The sequence below is a fragment of the Magallana gigas genome, chromosome 3, assembly GCF_963853765.1.
Source record: "Magallana gigas chromosome 3, xbMagGiga1.1, whole genome shotgun sequence".
Taxonomy (NCBI): Eukaryota; Metazoa; Mollusca; class Bivalvia; order Ostreida; family Ostreidae; genus Magallana; species Magallana gigas.
The window spans coordinates 60,334,009-60,355,036 of record NC_088855.1 but is presented as its reverse complement, the minus strand read 5'-3'; the positions used below and the strand labels follow the sequence as shown (position 1 = coordinate 60,355,036).

Sequence of the window (21,028 nt, the reverse complement as noted above, 5' to 3'; positions counted from 1 at the left end):
TTCTCTTAAAATAACATGAATTGTGTCATATTGAATCGGTAAACAACTCTTTAAAATAATACAAAAGGAAACAATCGTTCATTACAAATAATATCAAGAGTGAGTACATAATTGAGACAAATACAAAAGTCACAAAGCACGTTATTAAGACTTTTTAATTAGAAAAAAATGTAAAAACAATTCGCAGACAATATAATTTGAAGTCATACTTACATATAAAATTATAAACATCCAAAATTGCGGAAATTACAATTTTTTAGAACCAATTCTAGAATATTTCAATTTTGCCAAAAGATTTATTTTTCAACATATTATAAATATGGTTTTTAGACATTCAAATATATTTCTCTATGTTCTTTAAATTTTAACTTTAAATTATTCCTTCATCACACAATGTTTTTACAAAATACTATTCTATTTAACGGAAACACATTCTCATATTTAATTCGTTTGCTTAATTATAGGATGACAATTCGACTTCATTAAGTGAAACACATAAATATTATTCAACAAGAATAATGGTAAAAGAATGCATTGCATGATAGTTAGGTAAGATATGTATATATTGCTTATCTTGATTAATTGAGTTGATATTACATAACGTAATTTAATATATCACAAATTGGCTTTTTTATCCAAAAGAATTAAAGCATGATTTAATGAGTTATTACTACTCTTTTCAACAAAGAAATACAAAATTATACAATCCGGTGTTATTCAATAAATATTTTCAGGAAATCTTTAGTTTCCTTTTTTCTTGGTATGTTTTGCACTGGTCAGGATTTTGAGAGCAAACTCAATGTTTTTTTGCTTTTTGCTTTTGTCCTAAAAATAGTATTAACATGTTGTAACAAATGCAACTGCAAATGCAAACTAAAACGGAATAATTTTGAGAATAGTCATGGGTAAAACAAAATTATGACTGTAAGTTATACGTGTATGTAGTTTTGTAATTCTTAAGAATATATCAGCATGCATGCATTAATCCAAACCTTTTTTATCTTCCACTGCCAACATCCCAGGGACTCTGAAATTTAAGAAAAAACAGAAGGGGAACCTATTTCACAAGATGCAACAGATACTGATTCTGTCAATAAATTGTATTTCACATTTGCGTTTTTAAAATATTTGTTTATTACTTGCGCGTGTGTCGATAACAATGTAAAAATATAGTAAGAATATTTTGTGTAAAATGTGTCATACTTCATTCCATCAAGAACTCGCTTTGGATCTCCCTGAATTTTTATTTTCTGTCGACGAACTGCACCATCTCGGTCACTGCAATACGTCAAATTGATTTAACTGTTAAACATTGCCCTATAGATAACAAATATCGAAAAGCCTAAAACTCAAATCTTAAAGATTCTTTTCATAAAAATGAATCAATTTACATGCGTGTTTTTATTAAGTATTAGACAAGGAATCATTAACAAAAATATCATATTATAATTTTGTGTTTTTAATAAAGCTTTGATAATCTTTTCATTAGGACAACAATAAAACAGCATTAGAATTATGTTATCTAAAAAGTATTTTTCGAAACAGATCTTTTTAGATATATGCAGAATGATCGATGGAGAGTTTAATCTCTTTGAGGTATCTTATATTCACCCTTAATTCAATTCATCATTAAACTCAAATATTTGCAGCTGTGAAATGTATTTACAAGTTTATCTATTTTAGTTTAATTTTGTAAATGTAAAAGACATACATAAATACTACGAAACAACAATTAATCATAAGGTAAACAATTTAAAAACTCACACTACTTTTTGCTCAATTTCATGCTTTGCTTTCATCTCCTGCAATCTTTGAAATAAATATAATAAATGTAAGAATATTTATAGCCTTTTCTCTGTATTTGTCTCTCAATTGCCTGATTTTGTTTACATGTGACGATTAAGAAATAAAGTACGAGTTTTCTTGAATGTTGCAGAATAACCTCCTAGGTCGAGAAATGTTGTTTTGAAATATAAAAGCCGAGGCGAAAACACGAACTTTATTTCTATTCTACTAACAGCCCAGTATTTCTACAGATTGTTTCTCCTATAAAGAGACGATCTAGGTCATTTTAACGGCTGTTCCGTGTAACCCCAACGGTTTTGTTTGTAATCTTTACATGTTTATCGATCAAAGGAATCACATGCAGACGAAATACTTTTTCTTAGGGTTTTAATACTCTTCATTTATTTATTAAATGTGTTTGAATCGCATTCCTAATATTTTAAGGGCAATTTAATACGATTATTATTACTACATGTTATATATTTTATGAAGAAACACGCTGTGAAAATGTTCTAAGGAGGTCCTAGGAACAGCCGCACTGATCTCTTAAAAAAAAAAAATTTGAGGCATTACACATTGTTTTGACTGGAACTAACACGTGAAATTGACATGGTTTTAGAAAAATTTACGGTTTAAAGTTGTGCTTCCATGACCAGTGAGAGACAAATAGGTATTTCTGATCTGATAATTTAATGATGACGTTCTTGGTATATTGGAGAATAATGTCCGCGGCATCTATTTGATATCGGCAATAACTGTAGTAGAATTACAAATAAATGCCAAAAGACAGTCATTTATTTTGCTTACTGTTTTTGGAGTACCATAATAAATTTAAAAAAGTTTTTTATATCAAAACGCTTTTGTACACCATGGATGGTCATCAATGCTTATGGTTTTTTTCGACTTTTAAGTCCCTCTTTGACAGGTCAATTTTGATTTACTATTTTATCCAATTCTATCAGTATATATTATGTGACGTTTGCTCTTGGCGATATGTTTAATTGCTAAGTTCCTTTTATAGTCTTCTTACTTAACTCAAAATGTATTCATTTTTATATGTAAATCAAAATTGATAACTTATTAAGACAAGTCTCTAAAAATACCTAACCAAATTTTTGTAACGATGCTCTGTAGTTTTTGTTGTATAACTGCTTTTTACTTACAAGAATAAAGAGTATCTTCTGTTATTTTGTTTCGTTTTACCATTGAAATAAAAACAAAACTATTTTGAAATACATACTTTCTTTCCTGCCTGTTGCATTTGCTAACTTCCTCATCGTTTTGATGAGAATGTCCTTGATGGCAGATGTGTTTACGTCTATATCAAAAGTTTATAGAAAAAAACCCAATAATATGTAAATTATCTAAAATTAATTTGCAATAATCATATTAAAATATAATGGATAAATATAAATATAATTAACTTAAACATGCAATAAATACATAGTGCATAACTAAACTGCAGAATGGAAAAATAAAAATACTGCATTTTGAATCAACATTGAATAAATCTGCGTTTGAATTGGAAATAGAGCAAAACTCTAGAGCTGCTATAAAAAAGGTTATGTTGAATTACATTTGTTTTTATATACTCAAAACTTATGATTATGTATAACCACTAGTTGACTTTAATTTGTTCATCTAAAGAAAAAATATAAACTGATCGTTTATAAATCTAGAAGCAGTAGTTTTCGGTCAATGATGATACGTTTTATCAATTCCCTGAACTGCTTTTTTTGAAATTGTTTACATTGATGCATATCTTAGTTATGTTTAGAATAAATCATTTGTAGTTGGGGTTTTTTTTGTACAAGAGATTGTGTGTTCAAATTAGTCATAAGTAAAGTTGGAACTCTTCTTTTTTTAGAAGTGGGAATTGTTTTTGTCTTATTTTGCAACTACACGCTGGTGAACAGACACGTTTGTAATGCCACTCTATTTACAATTCTTGGAACATTTGTCCATGTTTTTACGATAACCTGTTATGCAATATCGATATTTTGTTAAATATCAAATGCTGTATATAATATCGAAACAAGATATATTGTGTTTCCCATAAACATACATCTAGTCAAGTGATTATTGTCATAATATAAATGGTAACCAGTCGTATAACGTGAGAGTGCTTAAAAACTACTTGTAGTTTTTTTAAAAAATCAAACAAACACTAAAAATTGTTAAGGTAATATTTCTATACTCCAAAATAACTATGATGTTTTTACTAAAATTAAATTAGCCCAGTTTTGCCAAAATGTTTACTCACATTTACATATTCTTCGGTCATGCCTCCAACAATAAAGACCATCTATTGCTTGTTTCGATTACATTTTTGCAATATAGAAAGCGCTTATCAGACATTGAATGACGTCATTGCTGTATATTTATTTGATTAGCGTCCCATCATTACGTTGCCTAACCTTTAAGTTAGAAAATGCTTATAATTGTCAAATTCAAGGGGAGTAAATATCTATCATCCGCATATTACCATGAAAAATGTATATAAGCTACCGCCTTATGAGCCTCCTGCCTTAACGAAGGGTTAAACTTTTTGGGAGTTGATTTTAATCAACTCTCCTATGCAGTTCCTCAGATATAACCGAAAGTGAAACAGTTTTTGGACATCAGCACAAATCAAGACTGAGTTCTTGAAAATAATTGATAAATTAGATGTAATGAATGCTAAAGCATTGTTTTTTCACGGAAACTTATTCATAAATACGTTGAAAATAGTCATATTTTAAATGGTAGGAACAATTCAATTATTTTTGTAGTCGTATGTATTCCTACGCCAGAGTTCAATATATAGTCTCGTTCAACTCGACGCTCGGCTGTCTCCGTAAATCCTTGTCGGAGATTTACGGTGTGAGCCGAGCGTTTGGTTGAACGAGACTAGAGTTCAATATTGCTTGGATCCATACAATTTTCGAGAAATATTTCTATTACTGATACATAGTTTGATTGAATTAATTTTATCTTTAAATATCATTTAACATGATTCATATCGGGGTTTCTCGACATTCTTGTCGAAAAAGTACAAAAATTCATATTATAAAAATGTGCCTAATTCGAATTAGAAACTACATGTACCTGTCATGCAAAATAACATATCATTGATTTTGAAATAAATAAACATCGACAAGATCAACTCCCGTCAGTTCTTCAGTACTTTGATTAAAATTGAAGACTGTCATTGCCAGATGTATGCATCCGTTGTAGTCTTTTCTCAATTTTGCCTTTTCAATTTATTTAAAACTATAAGGCCAAAAATGGCAAATTTTAAACAATCTTTTTCACTACTCCCACATATGTGAAAAAAACTCTAAATGTCTGGTTATAATGTTCATGAAACAATCTACAAAAACGACTGAAATGGATGGTCGTTGGAACAGGTATTCAGAAAACAAGGGGACCATATTGGCCATATTGGCCATGTAGTGAACATGTTTTCGATCTTGGAAGTATTTCTTCTCAATTTCTTTATTTATTTGAGGAAAACTAAATGCGATTATAAACGCAATAAAACATTATGAAAAATTGCCCTTGGGTCAGGATTCAAGCCTTCAAAAAGGGACAATATGGCCATAAATCGAAAATATATTAAATCTTTACAAATATTCTTCTCTTCTACCACACATGTAAAAATGTTAAATGCATGATTTTAATTTCCATCAAACCCTCCACCAAAATTGCAAAATGCAAAGTCCTTGGTCATTTGTGGGAGGGGGCAACATGACCATGTAACGAATATATATTCAATTTGAAATATGATATTAAAAAAGTCTTCTTTTATATTTTCCTATTTACATTCAAGGATAACGTAATGCATTATTATGATGTACAAAAAGCCTTCTACCTAAATTATGACATTCATGGTCCTTGGGTTACGGTTCAAGCCCAAAAGCGGGGTTAAATTGACATATTGCAAAGATGTATTAGATTAAATTTTCTTTACTTTAATAGAAGTAAGAGATACTCTGAATGAATTATTATGATGTTTAAAAAATATTTGCCAAATATTGTGAAATTTATTGTTCCTTAGTGAGAGGTTAATGCATAAAGGGGGGGGGGGGGTATGGCCATATATTTAAGGCAATAAAATCTCAAAACTTGTTCAGGTACCAACCCTTTTTTTTTTTACTCATTTACAGGTCCATCTGTGAGCTATAGAAATCAGGCGACCGTCAAGACCTGTGGCTCTCTTTGTTTCTTTGATACATGTCACGAGACATTTTACATTTATTTTATAATGATTAATCCATATCGAGTGCTGCTGGATATTTATAAGGCATTATGCGCCTTAATGGCACGGAGAATGATAACATAATGAATTGATTTATATTTCTTACCTTGCAGCTGGCGGGCAAGAGCTAAAGAAAAAATATATATATGTGATATTATGTGAGACAAATCAGACACTGCTACTTAATATCAACACTGAAAACAAAGAGAAAATGACTAAGAGAGATTAAATACATTCGCAAATGTATAGATATGTATAATTCTACATAACCTTGAGCACATTTGTTTTCATATTAAATTTTATTGGAATCATCTACAGTGATATTTGAAGAATAAAAACAAATGTATTTTAATACATCCGGGTCCTCCACAACCGGGTACTTCAACTACGTCACTGCATGGCGTTGTGGATTGTGAAATTGTTTATATCGTCTTATATGTTTGTCTAACTGTGTAGCGCAATGGACATGATATCAGACTGCAGATGTCTATATAGAAAAGGCTTACATACCCAATCCAGTATTGTATATTTACATAATAGAATATGTTCAAATGAAATTAGGTCTCAAGTTTAAACACAGCAGGGACGTTTGTTTACTGGTTATGTAAAATACTTTAAAAATAAATTAAAAATGCCATTTTCCTTGGTTATTTTCAAATCGTTAACAAGCTACAATATTATCTATTATTTGAAAATAGCAATGTTCTGCTTTTTGAAAAAATAATCTCAAGTCTGGATGACCTTTAGATATGTTCATTTCATAATTTGATATTAAAATCTATCATCATAGAGCCGTTAACAAATTTGTAAATCCATTTATCATTGCGATAGAAACCTCTAAACTCTACTCGTCTATTTCGTGATTTATTAATCAAGCATTTTTTTAGCTTTAAGAGCTGAAAGACATTAAACGAAATAATACACGCATTACTTAACAAATTCAATTTGACTTAATCACGTATATATATATATATATATATATATATATATATATAGCCTTGCAAAGGAATACGTGATAGCTGTCAATTTCAGACAAACAATTAAATGTTACCTTAACAAGGAATGTCGTTCCATTCTTCAGCATTCGGGCAGGCTGAATAAATGCTAAAGGTATGTGGTTTCTATATATAAAGCCTTGCGAAGGAACACGTGATGACCGTCAATTTCAGAGAAAAACAAACCCACCGGAAATTTCTTTTTAAAAGCTATTATTAGATTATTATTTTTTCTTAGAAAAATAAGAAAATAGGCCGATTGGAGTTGACTGACGGCTACCTGGGTTATGATTGTAATATGGTTATTGTAATGATATTCCAATACAACTGGTCTAAATAATTCATTTCCTGAAAAAATAAAAAGGCATTAGCAATATTTTAAACAGAATCTTAGAGATTGTTTTTAGACAATAATCAGATTGTAACTGAATTTAACCTACGTTTTGTAATGTATACATATATGACATTCAATTAAACAAAGAAAAATCAGTGAATATAAATCATACTAAATCAAAATACGCAAAACATCATAGGTTTTTTAATCTAAAAGAATTATTAATTCTTTCACAGCAATATGCAGAACAAATCCTCTTTGAAAAACCTAAAAAGGACATGAAAGCTATAGTTATGTAAACGAACAAGCTTTAGTATTTATTTATTATAGCGTCATAAATATACAAATTTTTACTCATTTAATATTCTTCTACGAAACATATGTGGAATATTTCATTACTAATGTTTTAACTTCCCTCACCTCACAAATTTTTAAAATACATGTACTTTTCGGAAAAAAAGTTTGCTATAGAAAATTCTAGATTACTGGCAATTAAATGTTCATCTTAAACGAATTTGTAAGAGACAACTCTATATTTCTGGAAACATGTCAGCAACAAGACCATTTGATTACTACGGTCAATTTATATATATTTTTTATGTGTTTTTCTTGTCATTCCATTTCATCCCGTGTCTCGTATTGTCATCCCTGAATATACCGCTATGTCTGCAGACTGCACAACAATATCTGTTTTCTTTTCTTTTCTTTTTTTTACATTTATGCATATTTCTTAGGCACTGTGCACATAGTCAGTTTTTTAAAGTGTGATGGCTTAATATATTCATAGATTTTTTTAACTGTTTCTGACGTATCTGATTTTCACATTAAGAGTACAACTGTTGCACTGTTGTACCTTCTTTTTTTTCAAAAGGATCTTCCTTTTTCAACGATATTACATTTTTCTTTTTCTGGTGTTGGTATTGACCCTAGTTTCTGACTGTTCACTTGAATTATTCATTTCGTTTTTTTTCTCCTCATTATGATGTCTCTAGTTTACCTCATAAAACCTTCTAATTACTGTTTTATTTTTTATCAATTTTAATCTGAAGGTATTCCAAAATCAGCGGAAAACATTATTCTTTCCGTACCTTTTCCCTTCCTTCCAATATACGAGATTTTTTGGTTATGTAATTTTAATTGCACGATATCTCAAAAGCATTCGACTCAAATAGTGAAATGAACATTATGGCCCTTCAAAATATTTTCTTCGGTTTGAAATACATAATTTGAATCTCTGAATTAATTTCTGAAATACATCACGGTACGCTGATTTAGGTTTATCTCTAAGGCGCTGACTGATGGCTGAGGCAAGATTGTTGTAACGAGAATCATTAAAGAACTTTTTAAGTTTTGGCTAGGTCTAGAGAGTATGGTGGGTGTTGCAAGAGAGTTATCTTCTCCGACTTGCAAAATTGTTCACAATCTCAGATGTATTTGATGGAGCATTTTCATGAAGTAAACGAACATGCCACAATCCGGACACAGTGTGTCGTTATGATAATTTTTCTTTGTTTCTTATTAAGTTAAATATCTCGGTAATACCGACTTGTAACTCTTTTAACTTCGGCACTGGAATTTGTACGGCTACTCCATCACATGAGAAAAAAAATATACAATAATGAATGCCCTTTGTGTTCATTTGGCAACTACGGGACTTCTACCATGTTTAGTTAGACATATTTTGTTTCCAGTTGTTCTGTTAGTTTGAGATAGTGTACATATGTTTTGTCACCTGTAAATATGTTTGCAAATCGTCTTGGATTATTTGATTGAATTTCTGAAAATATTTTAGCAGTTGCTTAGCGGTTTATAATCTTACCCGAATTTGGTTATCTGCCAATATATGCGGTATCTGTCTTTCTAATTGTTCGTACTTTTACAAAACGCTTTCAAATGAAATGCACCGACGATGGCAATGTGCCAACAACTAAGGCAATATCACGAATTGTGTATCTGCAATCACTTTCAATTATTTCTCCGACTTTTGAAACATTTACCTTGCTTGTTACAGTAACTGGTTGGTCAGATCTTGCTGCATCTTTGAAAGACTCTGAACTAGTCTTTCTCGACCTACGAACTATCTCATATGATACCTTATCAGACCCATAAACTTTTCCAAAATTTAGTCAAAAAAATAAAATGCATTACCGAATGACTGAGTTTTGTGCAAACTCTTATATAAAATTAATTTTCTTTAATATTCTCAACCAGGTTTCCAGCCATTTTTACAACAGTTGTCACTGACTGGCTCTACTAAAGTGAGTAAGTTTAAAACTATGTGGATCTGAAGGCTTATACAGTATGAAAGGTATTAAACAGAGCTGTTCAACAGTATCATATTTCACGATCATTCAGTTTTTTCTGCCATTTCTTTATCAATTCTGATGGTATCTCTTTAAAAATGATAAGATATGTTATTTCTACAGTGCATCGTTCATTTTATGAAAATTCACCTTTTTCGTTAGTATATTACTTTTTCATGTATTTTTGTGAATAATTTTTTTCAAGCGTTTCACATTTTGTTTTTTATACCCACATTATATTGTTGTTACTCTGTTCCGTCCGTCCGTCTGAAACGTTTTACTTTCTCAAACTGCTCTTACATCTTATAAACCAGCAATCTGAACTCTTAGAGTTTGATTTGGGGTGTCATGTTGTTTTGTAAAAAGGTTTCAAAAATTCTCTGGTAGTCCTGGGGGTCAAATAATTGGAAAAAAAAAGACGTTTTTTCACAAAAAACCTTCTTCCTCGAACTCCTCCTACATTTTCACCAGTAGACAAATCATCTCTTGGAATATGTTTTGGGGTATCCTATAGATGCGCAATAAGGTTTCGGAATTTTCAATTTTGTCCTGGGGGTCAATTAATTGCTAAAAAATGACGGGGTTTTTTTTTGTACAAAAAAACTGGTTTCAAAAAAGTCAATTTTTTTGGCAGTAGCCAAATGATCTTCTAGAATATGATTGGGGGTGTCATATTGAAGTGTGATCAGGTTCCAGAATTTTTTTTTCAATTAAGGGGATCATTGGGCAACAAAAAATGACATTTTTTTGCAAAAAAAGTATGGTGCCCAGAACTCCTCTTACAACTTTTGGTGTAGCTACGTCATCTCTTGGGATATAATTGGGGCTGTCCTATAGATGTGCAATAAGATTTAAAAAATTTAAATTTCATCCAGGGAGTCAAATAGTAGCAGAAAATTTACGTTTATCACTCAAAAAAACCCATAGATCCCAGAAATCCTTTTATGATTTAATGGATAGACACATCATATCTTGGGATATGATAGGAACTATCAATGTAGATGTGCATTACGGTTTTGAAAAATTAAATTTAACTTTGAGGCCCATTACCTACATATCTTTTGATGCCCTTTAAGGATCAAGAATATATATGGTTTAGGGGTGGGGATCTAAACCGTTTTCGAGATATTCGTGTACATCCTGTTCGAGGGGGGTCATGACCACCATACCGTTTGATGCCCCTTGACACAAGGAACAAGAATATATATGATTTCAGGGTGGGGATCTCAACTGTTTTGAAGATATTAAGGGACTTGCTGTTTGAGGGGGTCAGGACCACCCACAGGGCCCATGACCTACATAACATTTGATGCCCCTTGATATCAGAAACAAAAATATATATGGTTTAGGGGTCATGATTATAACAGTTTCTGAGATATATGGTAATTTCAAATTCCTGGGGGTGGGGATGACCCCAGGGGTCAGATCTAATAAACCCTATATATTGCCAGTAACAGTCAAAATGTGATTATGAAAACCCTATATTATTATCTTTGTCCGTTTTCAAGTTACCATTTAAAATAGAGTCCACGATTCTTCCTACAAGGTTCAATGTTAGACCCCACACCTTTTTGACACCCGTTAGGGTCAAGACTTACGTGCCATAATGATCTGATGCGCCATGAACTAAGGAGGAATAATATCTTTGGATTAAGGTGGGGATCTCAATGGTTTTTATGGTAGTTGATAATTTCAGGAAGAACACTTAGGATCATGACCTACATACCATCTGAAATGCCTTGAACAGAGAAACAATAATATAATATGTACATGATATATGGTTCAATTTAAGAACCCAGATATAGATCAATCATCTATGTTTTGTAATACTTCCTATGTATATATACATGTATTAGTTCTTGTTTTGTTCTATACTATTCATGTTCATGACTGTAGTATGGCTTAGTCTTATTTTAAATTACATTAAAAAGTTGTCAAATATATGACTTGGAACCCCCACCCCCAAACAAGCTCAAATATAAACCGCCCCCCCCCCTTAATTGTCGAATGATCTATTAAATCAAAATATAATTTGGGTGTCTAAAAAAATTTTTAAACTGGTAAAAAATGCTATTCTTAACAAAAAATTACACTACACCTTGCATAATTGACAAATGATCTATTGAGATATGATCAGAGGTCATATTTCTACATTGGGACCAATAACTAGTATTCATTGACAAGTTAAAATTGATAACAATAAATGATTCAAATTATAAATGTTTATACTTCACATTCACCCCCTCCCCCCAATCTAACTTGGTTCTTAAGATTCAGTCTTCTTAATACATTCTTACATGTGTGCAGTAGCAAATTTTAAATCATTTCTTGATTGCTTTTTCTCTCCTGATGCACATTAACATTTTGAAATTGCTTAATTCAATTTTTAAGATTTATAAACAAAATGTTATATGCATGTGTATTCGCCTATTGGGGCAATTGTAAAGTCTCCTAAACAAAGCAGTGACATCATTAGGCTAGTAATTACCCACATGGATCAAACACTACTGTAACATATGAATAAGATAAATACTTTATTGGGAGTTGATTTTAATCAACTCTCCTATGCACTTACTGGGGCAAAGCGAGTTAAAGACAAAACCTTGGGGTCATTAATGTACTTTACACCATTTGATGCATCATAATGACATTAGAAGATATTTTGTATTTTCCTGTTTCATGGGGTCAGAACAGCTAGTCCCATAAGGCCATGACCTACATTGTATTTGATGCATTATAATACATTAAGAAAGAAATACTCCTTCCTTCCTATTATAACTCATATAAAATGATAATTAAGTGTCTAGTACACTTATTTACATGTAATACACAAATTTAATAAGAAATTGTTTATACAGGGTCAAGATGGGGTCAACTCAATAGTGCAGGTCTGACAAATGAAAAAAATAACTTTTGCAACTAAAATGACAGAAACTTTACAAAGCGATAGGTTATGTAACGATGATAAGCTTATTTAAATATTAAAAGATGATGATACAGTATGCTGTCAAAGGGAGATCACATTTGGAAAGTGAAAGTAGAACTTATGTATGTGGCATCTCATTATATTGTGCTACTGCTACTACATGTATTTTGCTTACCTATTTTGGTCAGCATCATAATGATAATCCAATTAAAACACAATAATGAACTCCTTTAGCTGATCTTAACTAATCCTTTTCTGCATATGGAAAACACAGACATGTATGTATACACGCAAATCCATCTAATCGAAGAGCTGGGTAAAACTAGTACCCGCTAATGATACCTGCAGACAGGTGTTGTGTACGTAACTTCAGAAAAAGATCAGTTATTTGTAACATGCATTTTTATGACCTATTCTTCAAATCCACTTTAAGCTTTAATAACAGCTTTAAGGTGGTGCAGGACACTTGCATTTTGTGATGTATATTGAGATAAACAATAAGGTATATTAAATATTAATTAAATATTTACCCCCCAAATAATGTTACCTAACATTGAAGCGCAGTGGGTTAGAGCGTTTACATGTCTGTAAGAGCATTGGGGTCCAAGGTGTATTTTTGGTAATTTTACAATTGATATAAATGAATTTTCATGGGGGGGGGGGGGGGGGTCTGGACCCCTCACTCCCACCCTTTCTCTAAATATGTGCACACTATGATATACATATGTATGCACACAGAAGCAAATCTAAACCCGGCAACCGCCACGGGGAGGCGGCATAATTTAATTTTTAATTTTGTTTGTAATAATTATATAGACCGTTATACCAGAGACATAAATAACAGAGATTGTCGGCTGATCGAAATCTCGCGAAATCCCGCGGTCCCTATTGTAAAGTGTTCCCAGTTTAAATCAGTATATCTTTCTAATAAACAATTATATCGAAATATAAACAGCTCAAACCTATTACCAAAACATTCAAAATATTATATTTTCATGAGTTTATGTCATATAAACAATATTAAAAGAGGAGTTTTAGGAGGCAGTTGGCTACCCGTCGTCCGAGATTTCGCCGATGATTTATAGCTGGCTAAAATATTTTCTATATATCAATTTAACTTTTCAATTTTTTGTTTTAAAATGTCTAAAACCTATGCACACTTTTCATTAAAACAATATTCTTTTGGTTTAAGATCATTATCTCAGTTCACTAAAATGTAGTTCTCAAAGTAAGGTCCCGTACCATTTTTCAACAACAAAACACGCTAATGGCGGAGTTGCCCATCTCTGTTATTTATGTCTCTGGTTATACTTTCTATGACATGAAATGTTAAGATTATTAATTAACTGAAAATTCACTGCAAACAGTTCAACCCCAAATTGCACATAAAGTGCTGCTCATGTGTATATTCATATGGGAAGGGATCTCATCCTTTAGTTATGAAAATTATAATTTTTTAATGTATTACCGGAGTTTTTAATTAAACTGGTACAAAACAGTGTTATATAGGGGAAACACTTGGTGCGGGTATTACTGTCTAATGACAGCATCTAGTTGTTTGTTATTTTTTGTCAGGTTTTACCAGATTAGAAAAGTGATATTGAATATTTTTCATATATCAAGACGTACGGGCGAACCTAATCAACAGGGAAAGAATGGGACCAAGTTTATATTATATATGTCGATCGAAATGACTGAAAATTGGGACAAATTTGTTTCTTTTAACATTTTATATCTGTTTTATACTTTAAAATAATGATCTCTAATAATAATAATGGGTGAATTTGCCTATAAAAAAACCCTTAGAAAGGAGTAAATGGAATTTGTAGAACAAATATTTCAAAAGCCTATTTTAAGGTGCATTAAAACGGACAACCTCTCGTTGCTGCAACGAGATCGCATCTAATTATTTTTGTTGTCTGTCACATTATCTCATAAACGCTTCTGCCGATTTCGATAAAGTTTCGGATCTTACTCAAGACAAAAGACAAAAGTGAAAAAAAATTGCACGTTATATTGGACGTCACTTCCGGTTCTAATGTATCAAAGATTTGATGTGTAGCTTGTTTACATTTTTTTCTCTCTAAAAAGTGTAAAATATAAAACTTTCAAATTTTTAATAATGGTAGATAGTCTTTAGCCGCAATGTCCATTGCTTTTCCGAACGTCCGCCGTCACATTCGATCGTGACCGGAAGGAAACAAAAAATAGAGAATTTGGGCTTCAAAGCCCTAAAGCAAGAGGTCACGTGGCTTATTAATTAGAGTGGTGCACTTGTACCCTGGCGACCCAGCTTCAATTTCTGATTGCTGAATGTTTTTCTTCCTTAATTGCATTTTAATTTACGTTTTATCTTTAAAATGATGAATTTTACTAATTTTGTTTTAATTTTATCAAATATCACAATAATAGCGCATATTTTTCCCACTACAAATACATGTCTTTTGAAATCCTTAAAGAGGGTTAAATATTTGAAGAAGTGTTGAGAAATAATACAAAAGAACGATTATCCTCATAGACTATTTTAAGACGCATTCAAACAGAAGACTTCTCGTTGCTCGTAACGATATCGCGTCTATTTTTTCGTCACGTTTTCTCAAAACTGCTTAAGCATATTTCAATAAAACTTTCAGATCTTCCACAAAACAAATTTTATAAGAAATTCGTCGATCAGTTTTTAGGTCGTTTTACCTGCTCCGAGATATAAAATGCAAAACCCTTTGGAGGTACTCGACCAGGCCTTATTGAAAAGAAAAATGTCAATCTATAAAACAAATTCAAATACAAATTCAAATTCAAGTTCACTGGGATATATCGAGTGGACGTAAGTATGAAAATAAAAATTAATAACTGATAATACGTAGTCGATATACCTAAATGTTGAGTTGAAGGCCAAAGCCAATGATTTTGTTTTTCACGTACAAGTTTTTGAATAAATTCTGCATCATAAAAATACAAAAATAGGTCTGCCAACAATGTGGCATAATTGGTCCCTATGGAATTCCAACAGATCGATGGAAGACTTAATTTTCAAAAACTACATAGATGTTGTCTATAAGAAACTCAAGCATCTTTTTAATGTCAACTTCAGAGTACTTGTGTGTGCAATAAGAATAGTTTTAACAATTTTTTTTGAGATTTCCAATCACAAGGTAGGCATTTTTACGACTTTTAGTTGAAGAAACATCTGTCGATGATATCAAAAAGCCTAGATTTTAATTCGTCATGTGTAATTAATGTATAAAGCGTTGAAAATCATACGTTTTGATGTTATTGATTTTGGTAAGGTTATGTGATATTCGCATTTCTAATAATTCTTTAGATATTTTTAGCATCCACATCTGATTCATGCCGCTTCTAGAGGATGTTGTTGCACAGTTTTCTTGAAGTTATTCCTTCACTGCTATAAGAAATTTAGTAAAAAGTAAACAGAAAGGTTTAGTAAAACATTTAATGTAACCTGCTATCTCTGTTAGGACTTTTGTGAGACTTTGGAATCCAGTACAAATAAGGTAAATCAAAATCCTTTTGTTTATAGGGAATATTAAAGATATTAAAAACCGATTTATGATTTTGAAGTATATCCTGCTTGGAAAGGCTGCTATGGGTGTAAGTAGGTTTACCATGTGTAGAATTGAGACCTAGTTCTTTGCAAATTTATATCAGTTGATATACTGTGCCTTACAAACAAAGACAATGTTGTTACTTGTCTTATCAGCGGGAATCAGTACATATTGATCATGCAATATATCTTGTTCTTTTCTCACTTCTGATTTATTCGAGACAGAAGGAAAGATTGATTGATCATCAGATGAAGAAAGCAGAGTTCGACTCTTTCCTTATTAAAATTTCCAAGGAATCCAGACAACAGATAAAAAGAGTCGGCAGCATAAGCTATTTTTTTTTCAATTTGCCTGTCTAAAGGACAGTAACTCTATTCTAGATCGCGTCCATCAAGTTAATCTGGCTAAGGGAAAGACGGTCTGCACGGAATTTCCTGGCCCAATGAAGAAAAATCGTGCACAATTGGCCCAAAAGGCCCGTCAGCAACACAAGGAAGACTCATAACCCGAATTATTGAAAAAAACAAAATCAGTGGATTTTTTTTACGTCCAACGTACAACAGAGAACAGATGGTTCGGTTCGATATGTGATAGTGAATCCCAATGTCGTAAAATTTGTATTGGAAAAACTCAAAAATATGTTAGCCTACATTTATTATCATAATTGCAACTATGATTGTTATCCTCCTCAATGTTCAGTATTATTATCCTTATATTGTTCTGCTCAATGTTGGAAGAATTGTTTTCTTATACGATTGACTGTCAGTACGCGTTAGAATGTATAAATGGATTTGCACTAATTACTGCAATTGATAATGAGTGAAATTAAGAGTATATGCCTAAGTAAGAGGGTTCCATGATGTTTACAAGATGTGTCAAATATTTTCGAGGACAAAAAACATCCTTGTATTGTTTATAAGATATTCACTGTACTGAAAATAATTAAAGTGTTGTATATACGCAATGGAGTCTAGATTTTTCAATGGGCCTTGACAATCCAGATAGAGACTTGGAACATTCACTCATTTGCTAAATTTACTTTGAGGATCCACCAATCATTCATACCGAAAGGGTCCGATGTCCCATTCCAGCAGTCATTGGCTCTGGAGTTTCTTAGGTTCTTGAAAAACGCTTACAACTTGTTTACCATATGTCAAAGAGACAGTTGACTACATGGGATAGACGGGTCTACCTTCGGCGATCAAAATAACTTAAAAGGTGAAAATCAAGATCATTCGAAAATATGTATATTTACGAGTCTCATATTACTTTTGTTAAGAGTGCTATAAAAACACATGTTCGTGGACGTACTAGGACTTTTAAGACATTTCAAACTGAAAATGGTAATATGGGTATCACTGAAAGCTGAGTCTCACGATATCCATAGTTTATCTTGATTGTCATTTATTAAAGATATAGTTTTTTTTAGTACATTTTATGTGAACAAAACATAATACGGGCTTTGTCAAAGAAATTCGAAAACTATTGGTTGTATGAAGGATCAGTTTCCCTATTTAAAGCTGTTAAAAGGGCTAATACCTGTAAGACTTTACCCTAGATACACTCTGTGATACATGCAATCTATTTTCAAAATCTTAGTAGCCTTAGCGAAAAAAGAAATTGTATTCCTCTTTGACATTGTGATTTTAAATCACAATGTCAATGAAATTGAAAAAAACCCAGAATAAAAGACTCTTTCAATATTCAGAAATTCGCAAACATAGTCTCTCTCTCTCTCTTTCTCTCTCTCTCTCTCTCTCTCTCTCTCTCTCTCTCTCTTTGGGTAATTTTGAAATACATCTACTCAATTCTGAGAAATGCAATTTCTTTGTGTTCAGAGAAATATAATTCCTTATATGGCATTAACAATGATGTTTGAAATTTTACAGTGGTTTTGTTTTTATTAAACAAACCAGGCGCAACTGAAAAATATTTCTATTAAGGATTTTAAAATAAAATAAGGAATGAAAAATATTTTAAGTAAAATATTGTCAGATGTCTACCACTTAGATTATACTGTGTTTTTGCAAAAGAAAATGTTATCTTGTAAAAACTTAAACCTCTTTGCAAAGGATACTTATTCTTCAGAAGTTAAGATTAAATTTTCTTCATTTTACTTGCAACGAAGAGGGTTTATCACTGATTTGCCTGATTAAGTAGGTAGACAGACTTATTGGCCGATGGTTTCTTAATACACGAGGATCGTCAACCCGCCTTAAAAGGCACCTTAGCCGATATAAGACACCTAGGTCACAGCATACTTAATATTTCTCATAAATACATGGGGGTACATGTATAGTAATGCATACGGCTATACTTACAGAACATTATATGTCTGTGCTCGAATCTGAAAAGGATTTTAAACACATCAACATGCTTTTTAAAGATAAACATATCTTAAACTAACAAATGTACATATATTTCATAGTTTTTACATGTTCTAACAAAAAATTTTAAAACCAAAAATTGTTTAGTAATACTATAACAACATATTTCACAAAATTGATAAAACTTTAAATGGGCTAAGGTGTCTTAGCTTTTAGATATATTTATATATGACACTGCTATGTAAAAGTATTTTTAAAAAATGACAACAAGTTTGTAAATCGAAAATACGAAAGAAAGTTGGTGTTGTTTGAAGACTGACCTTTCAATTACCAAAACCCAAAGCTTCAGCTGTGTTGAGATATAAAGTTTGAAACAAAGCACCCAGTGTAAAGATAATCGTAAAACGTTTTAGTGGAAATCAAGCCGTTGATACCATCTTTATTCACCTATTTCATCTATAAATTCTTAAAATTTCAACAGATGCAAAGATTGTTTTCTTATTTTCCAAAAAAACTGTGGCATAAAATGATGACGTGTTGGTGTCCATCCGTTGATATACCATTTATTTGTAAAAAGCATTAACAATTTTGGACTGAATTGTATCTCTTTTAACATATCTTTTCTGTGCCTGACTAGTAATTTTAAAGAAATAGCTGAATAATTCGGTTGTCTACAACTGCCCCGCAGGCTTCGGTTTCATCATCGTGTGTGCTATATGTGTAACAAACGTTCCATTAATAGAGGAAATACTTATTTGGTATGTCAAAAATGGCATTTTGTTTGTGTATTTTGTGGTGTTTTAGGTGTAGTTGTAAATTTTTACGTATGGACGTAATGTTAAGCATTGAATCGAGAGATTTTTATTTAATATCAAACGCCTTTATTTGGTCATTGATCGCGACATTGTCATTTTAAAACTTTGCATGTAGATAGGATTCGCACCGGGTATTAGTATCCGGCAAGTAGAACGACCTTTTCATCGTTCTTTACAAGTGATTATATCTTTTATGACTTTGGGGTTTTTTCAGATTTTATAAACTGAACTGAACAATGGTTTTTAGTTATGACACTGGTGTAAATGTGAAACCTTGCCAGATTTAAATGTAAATGTATGTTTGGCATACAATTCGATGAAACTGATGAATAAACCCTTCATTCTCAGAATTGGTTAGTAACAAGTTTGTAATGAAACCTGATTTGCTAATATATTGGAGAGAGAGAGAGAGAGAGAGAGAGAGAGAGAGAGAGAGAGAGAGAAGGTTTTTAGCAGAATCAAGTGTCTGGATAATAATTCGCTCGTTCGTTTAGCCGTTTGTAAATGCATAATTGGTCTCTTTGATTCTGATTTTTTTTGGGGGGTTCATGTAATTTCATTTTAAGGCAAATCTACAAATGTCAAAATGGACATAATCATAATAATGAAGAAGAAGCCGAACATTGCAATAGAATGACAATGTGAGGATGTGTGATTATGCATCCTGATGAACTTACATAAATCAACAGAACAAGTATGAAATTTTTAACAAAATATTTAATAACAAAATAAAATAAAATTAAACAGAAAATTCAACGAGAAAAACCAAACAAAAAAAATATACAAATTAAATAATGAAATGAAGGAACAAGTCTATTTAGTCAGCCCGGTTCCGGTGGTGTTGAAGAACCTTCAGGTGAACACGTGGTTACAGTCAGGTTTAAGTATATCGGCAACCACCAGAACTAAGTTGAAGTACATGTAGAAAGTTCACATACTGCACGGGTCTATCGAGGCTTCATTAGACGAAAGTTTTCCTTGGAAATGTAAATAACCCATGGCCTCGTCCACGCTGATTGGAGGTTTCTTTCAATAAACTCAATAAACAGAATATAAGTTTTTAAATGACACAAATTATATAAATATCAAACTTTCACAATGTTAAGTTAAAGCACGTATCTGCATTGACGATTATAAATTGGTAAAACTGCGAGGATCACCCTCAGGTATAAATTCATAAGTAGTTTTAGAGATGTGTCGAAAGGGCCGCCGTAGTTCACTCACTCACTGTAGAACAGCGGTCTCTATAAATTATCCCATGAAAATGGAAACGGCTACTCATAAATACAGGAGCCGGAAATATTTCAGCACCCAAGAACCCTCCTTCCCTGACAGGTATTGACGTTCTGTAGGGACGGGGAAATTTACAGCAAAACAAGGCAGAAAAGACCCTGATAAAATAAACAAAAAGAAAAACATACTACCGAAAACCTATTCAAACACGTGTGGTTAAAACGTACAAAAATGGTTTGTTTAAATACCTGGTGTTTTTCTTAAACAGGCCCCTGAGCACTAGACGGGATGACGACCACGTCTATCGGCTGATGTTCCCGGGTACAACCCGTGCATACTTTTGCCAACTATTTAAGGTATCAACGAGGGGCTCCCCACAGGATTGATATGTTACCACGGTAACCAAGGGTCAAAGTATTAAAACAAGGGGCTCTCCAAAAGATAAACCGGAAGGGTGAACCAAGGGGAATTATAATTATACACAACGAATTTTAGTTTGTTACATAC

At 31.9% G+C, this 21,028-nt stretch overlaps 1 protein-coding gene across 1 annotated transcript; it reads right to left on the bottom strand.

Annotated features, from left to right (window-relative positions):
* Positions 1 to 642: 642 nt before the first annotated feature.
* Positions 643 to 7,165, bottom strand: LOC136274191 (uncharacterized). Its single transcript, XM_066080684.1, has 7 exons — positions 7,077 to 7,165; positions 6,132 to 6,152; positions 3,026 to 3,103; positions 1,765 to 1,809; positions 1,204 to 1,278; positions 993 to 1,027; positions 643 to 825 (listed from the first exon to the last, which is right to left on the bottom strand). The coding sequence occupies exons 1-7, from the start codon at positions 7,097 to 7,099 to the stop codon at positions 797 to 799; spliced, it is 306 nt and encodes a 101-aa protein (XP_065936756.1). The 5' UTR covers positions 7,100 to 7,165; the 3' UTR covers positions 643 to 796.
* Positions 7,166 to 21,028: the final 13,863 nt, after the last annotated feature.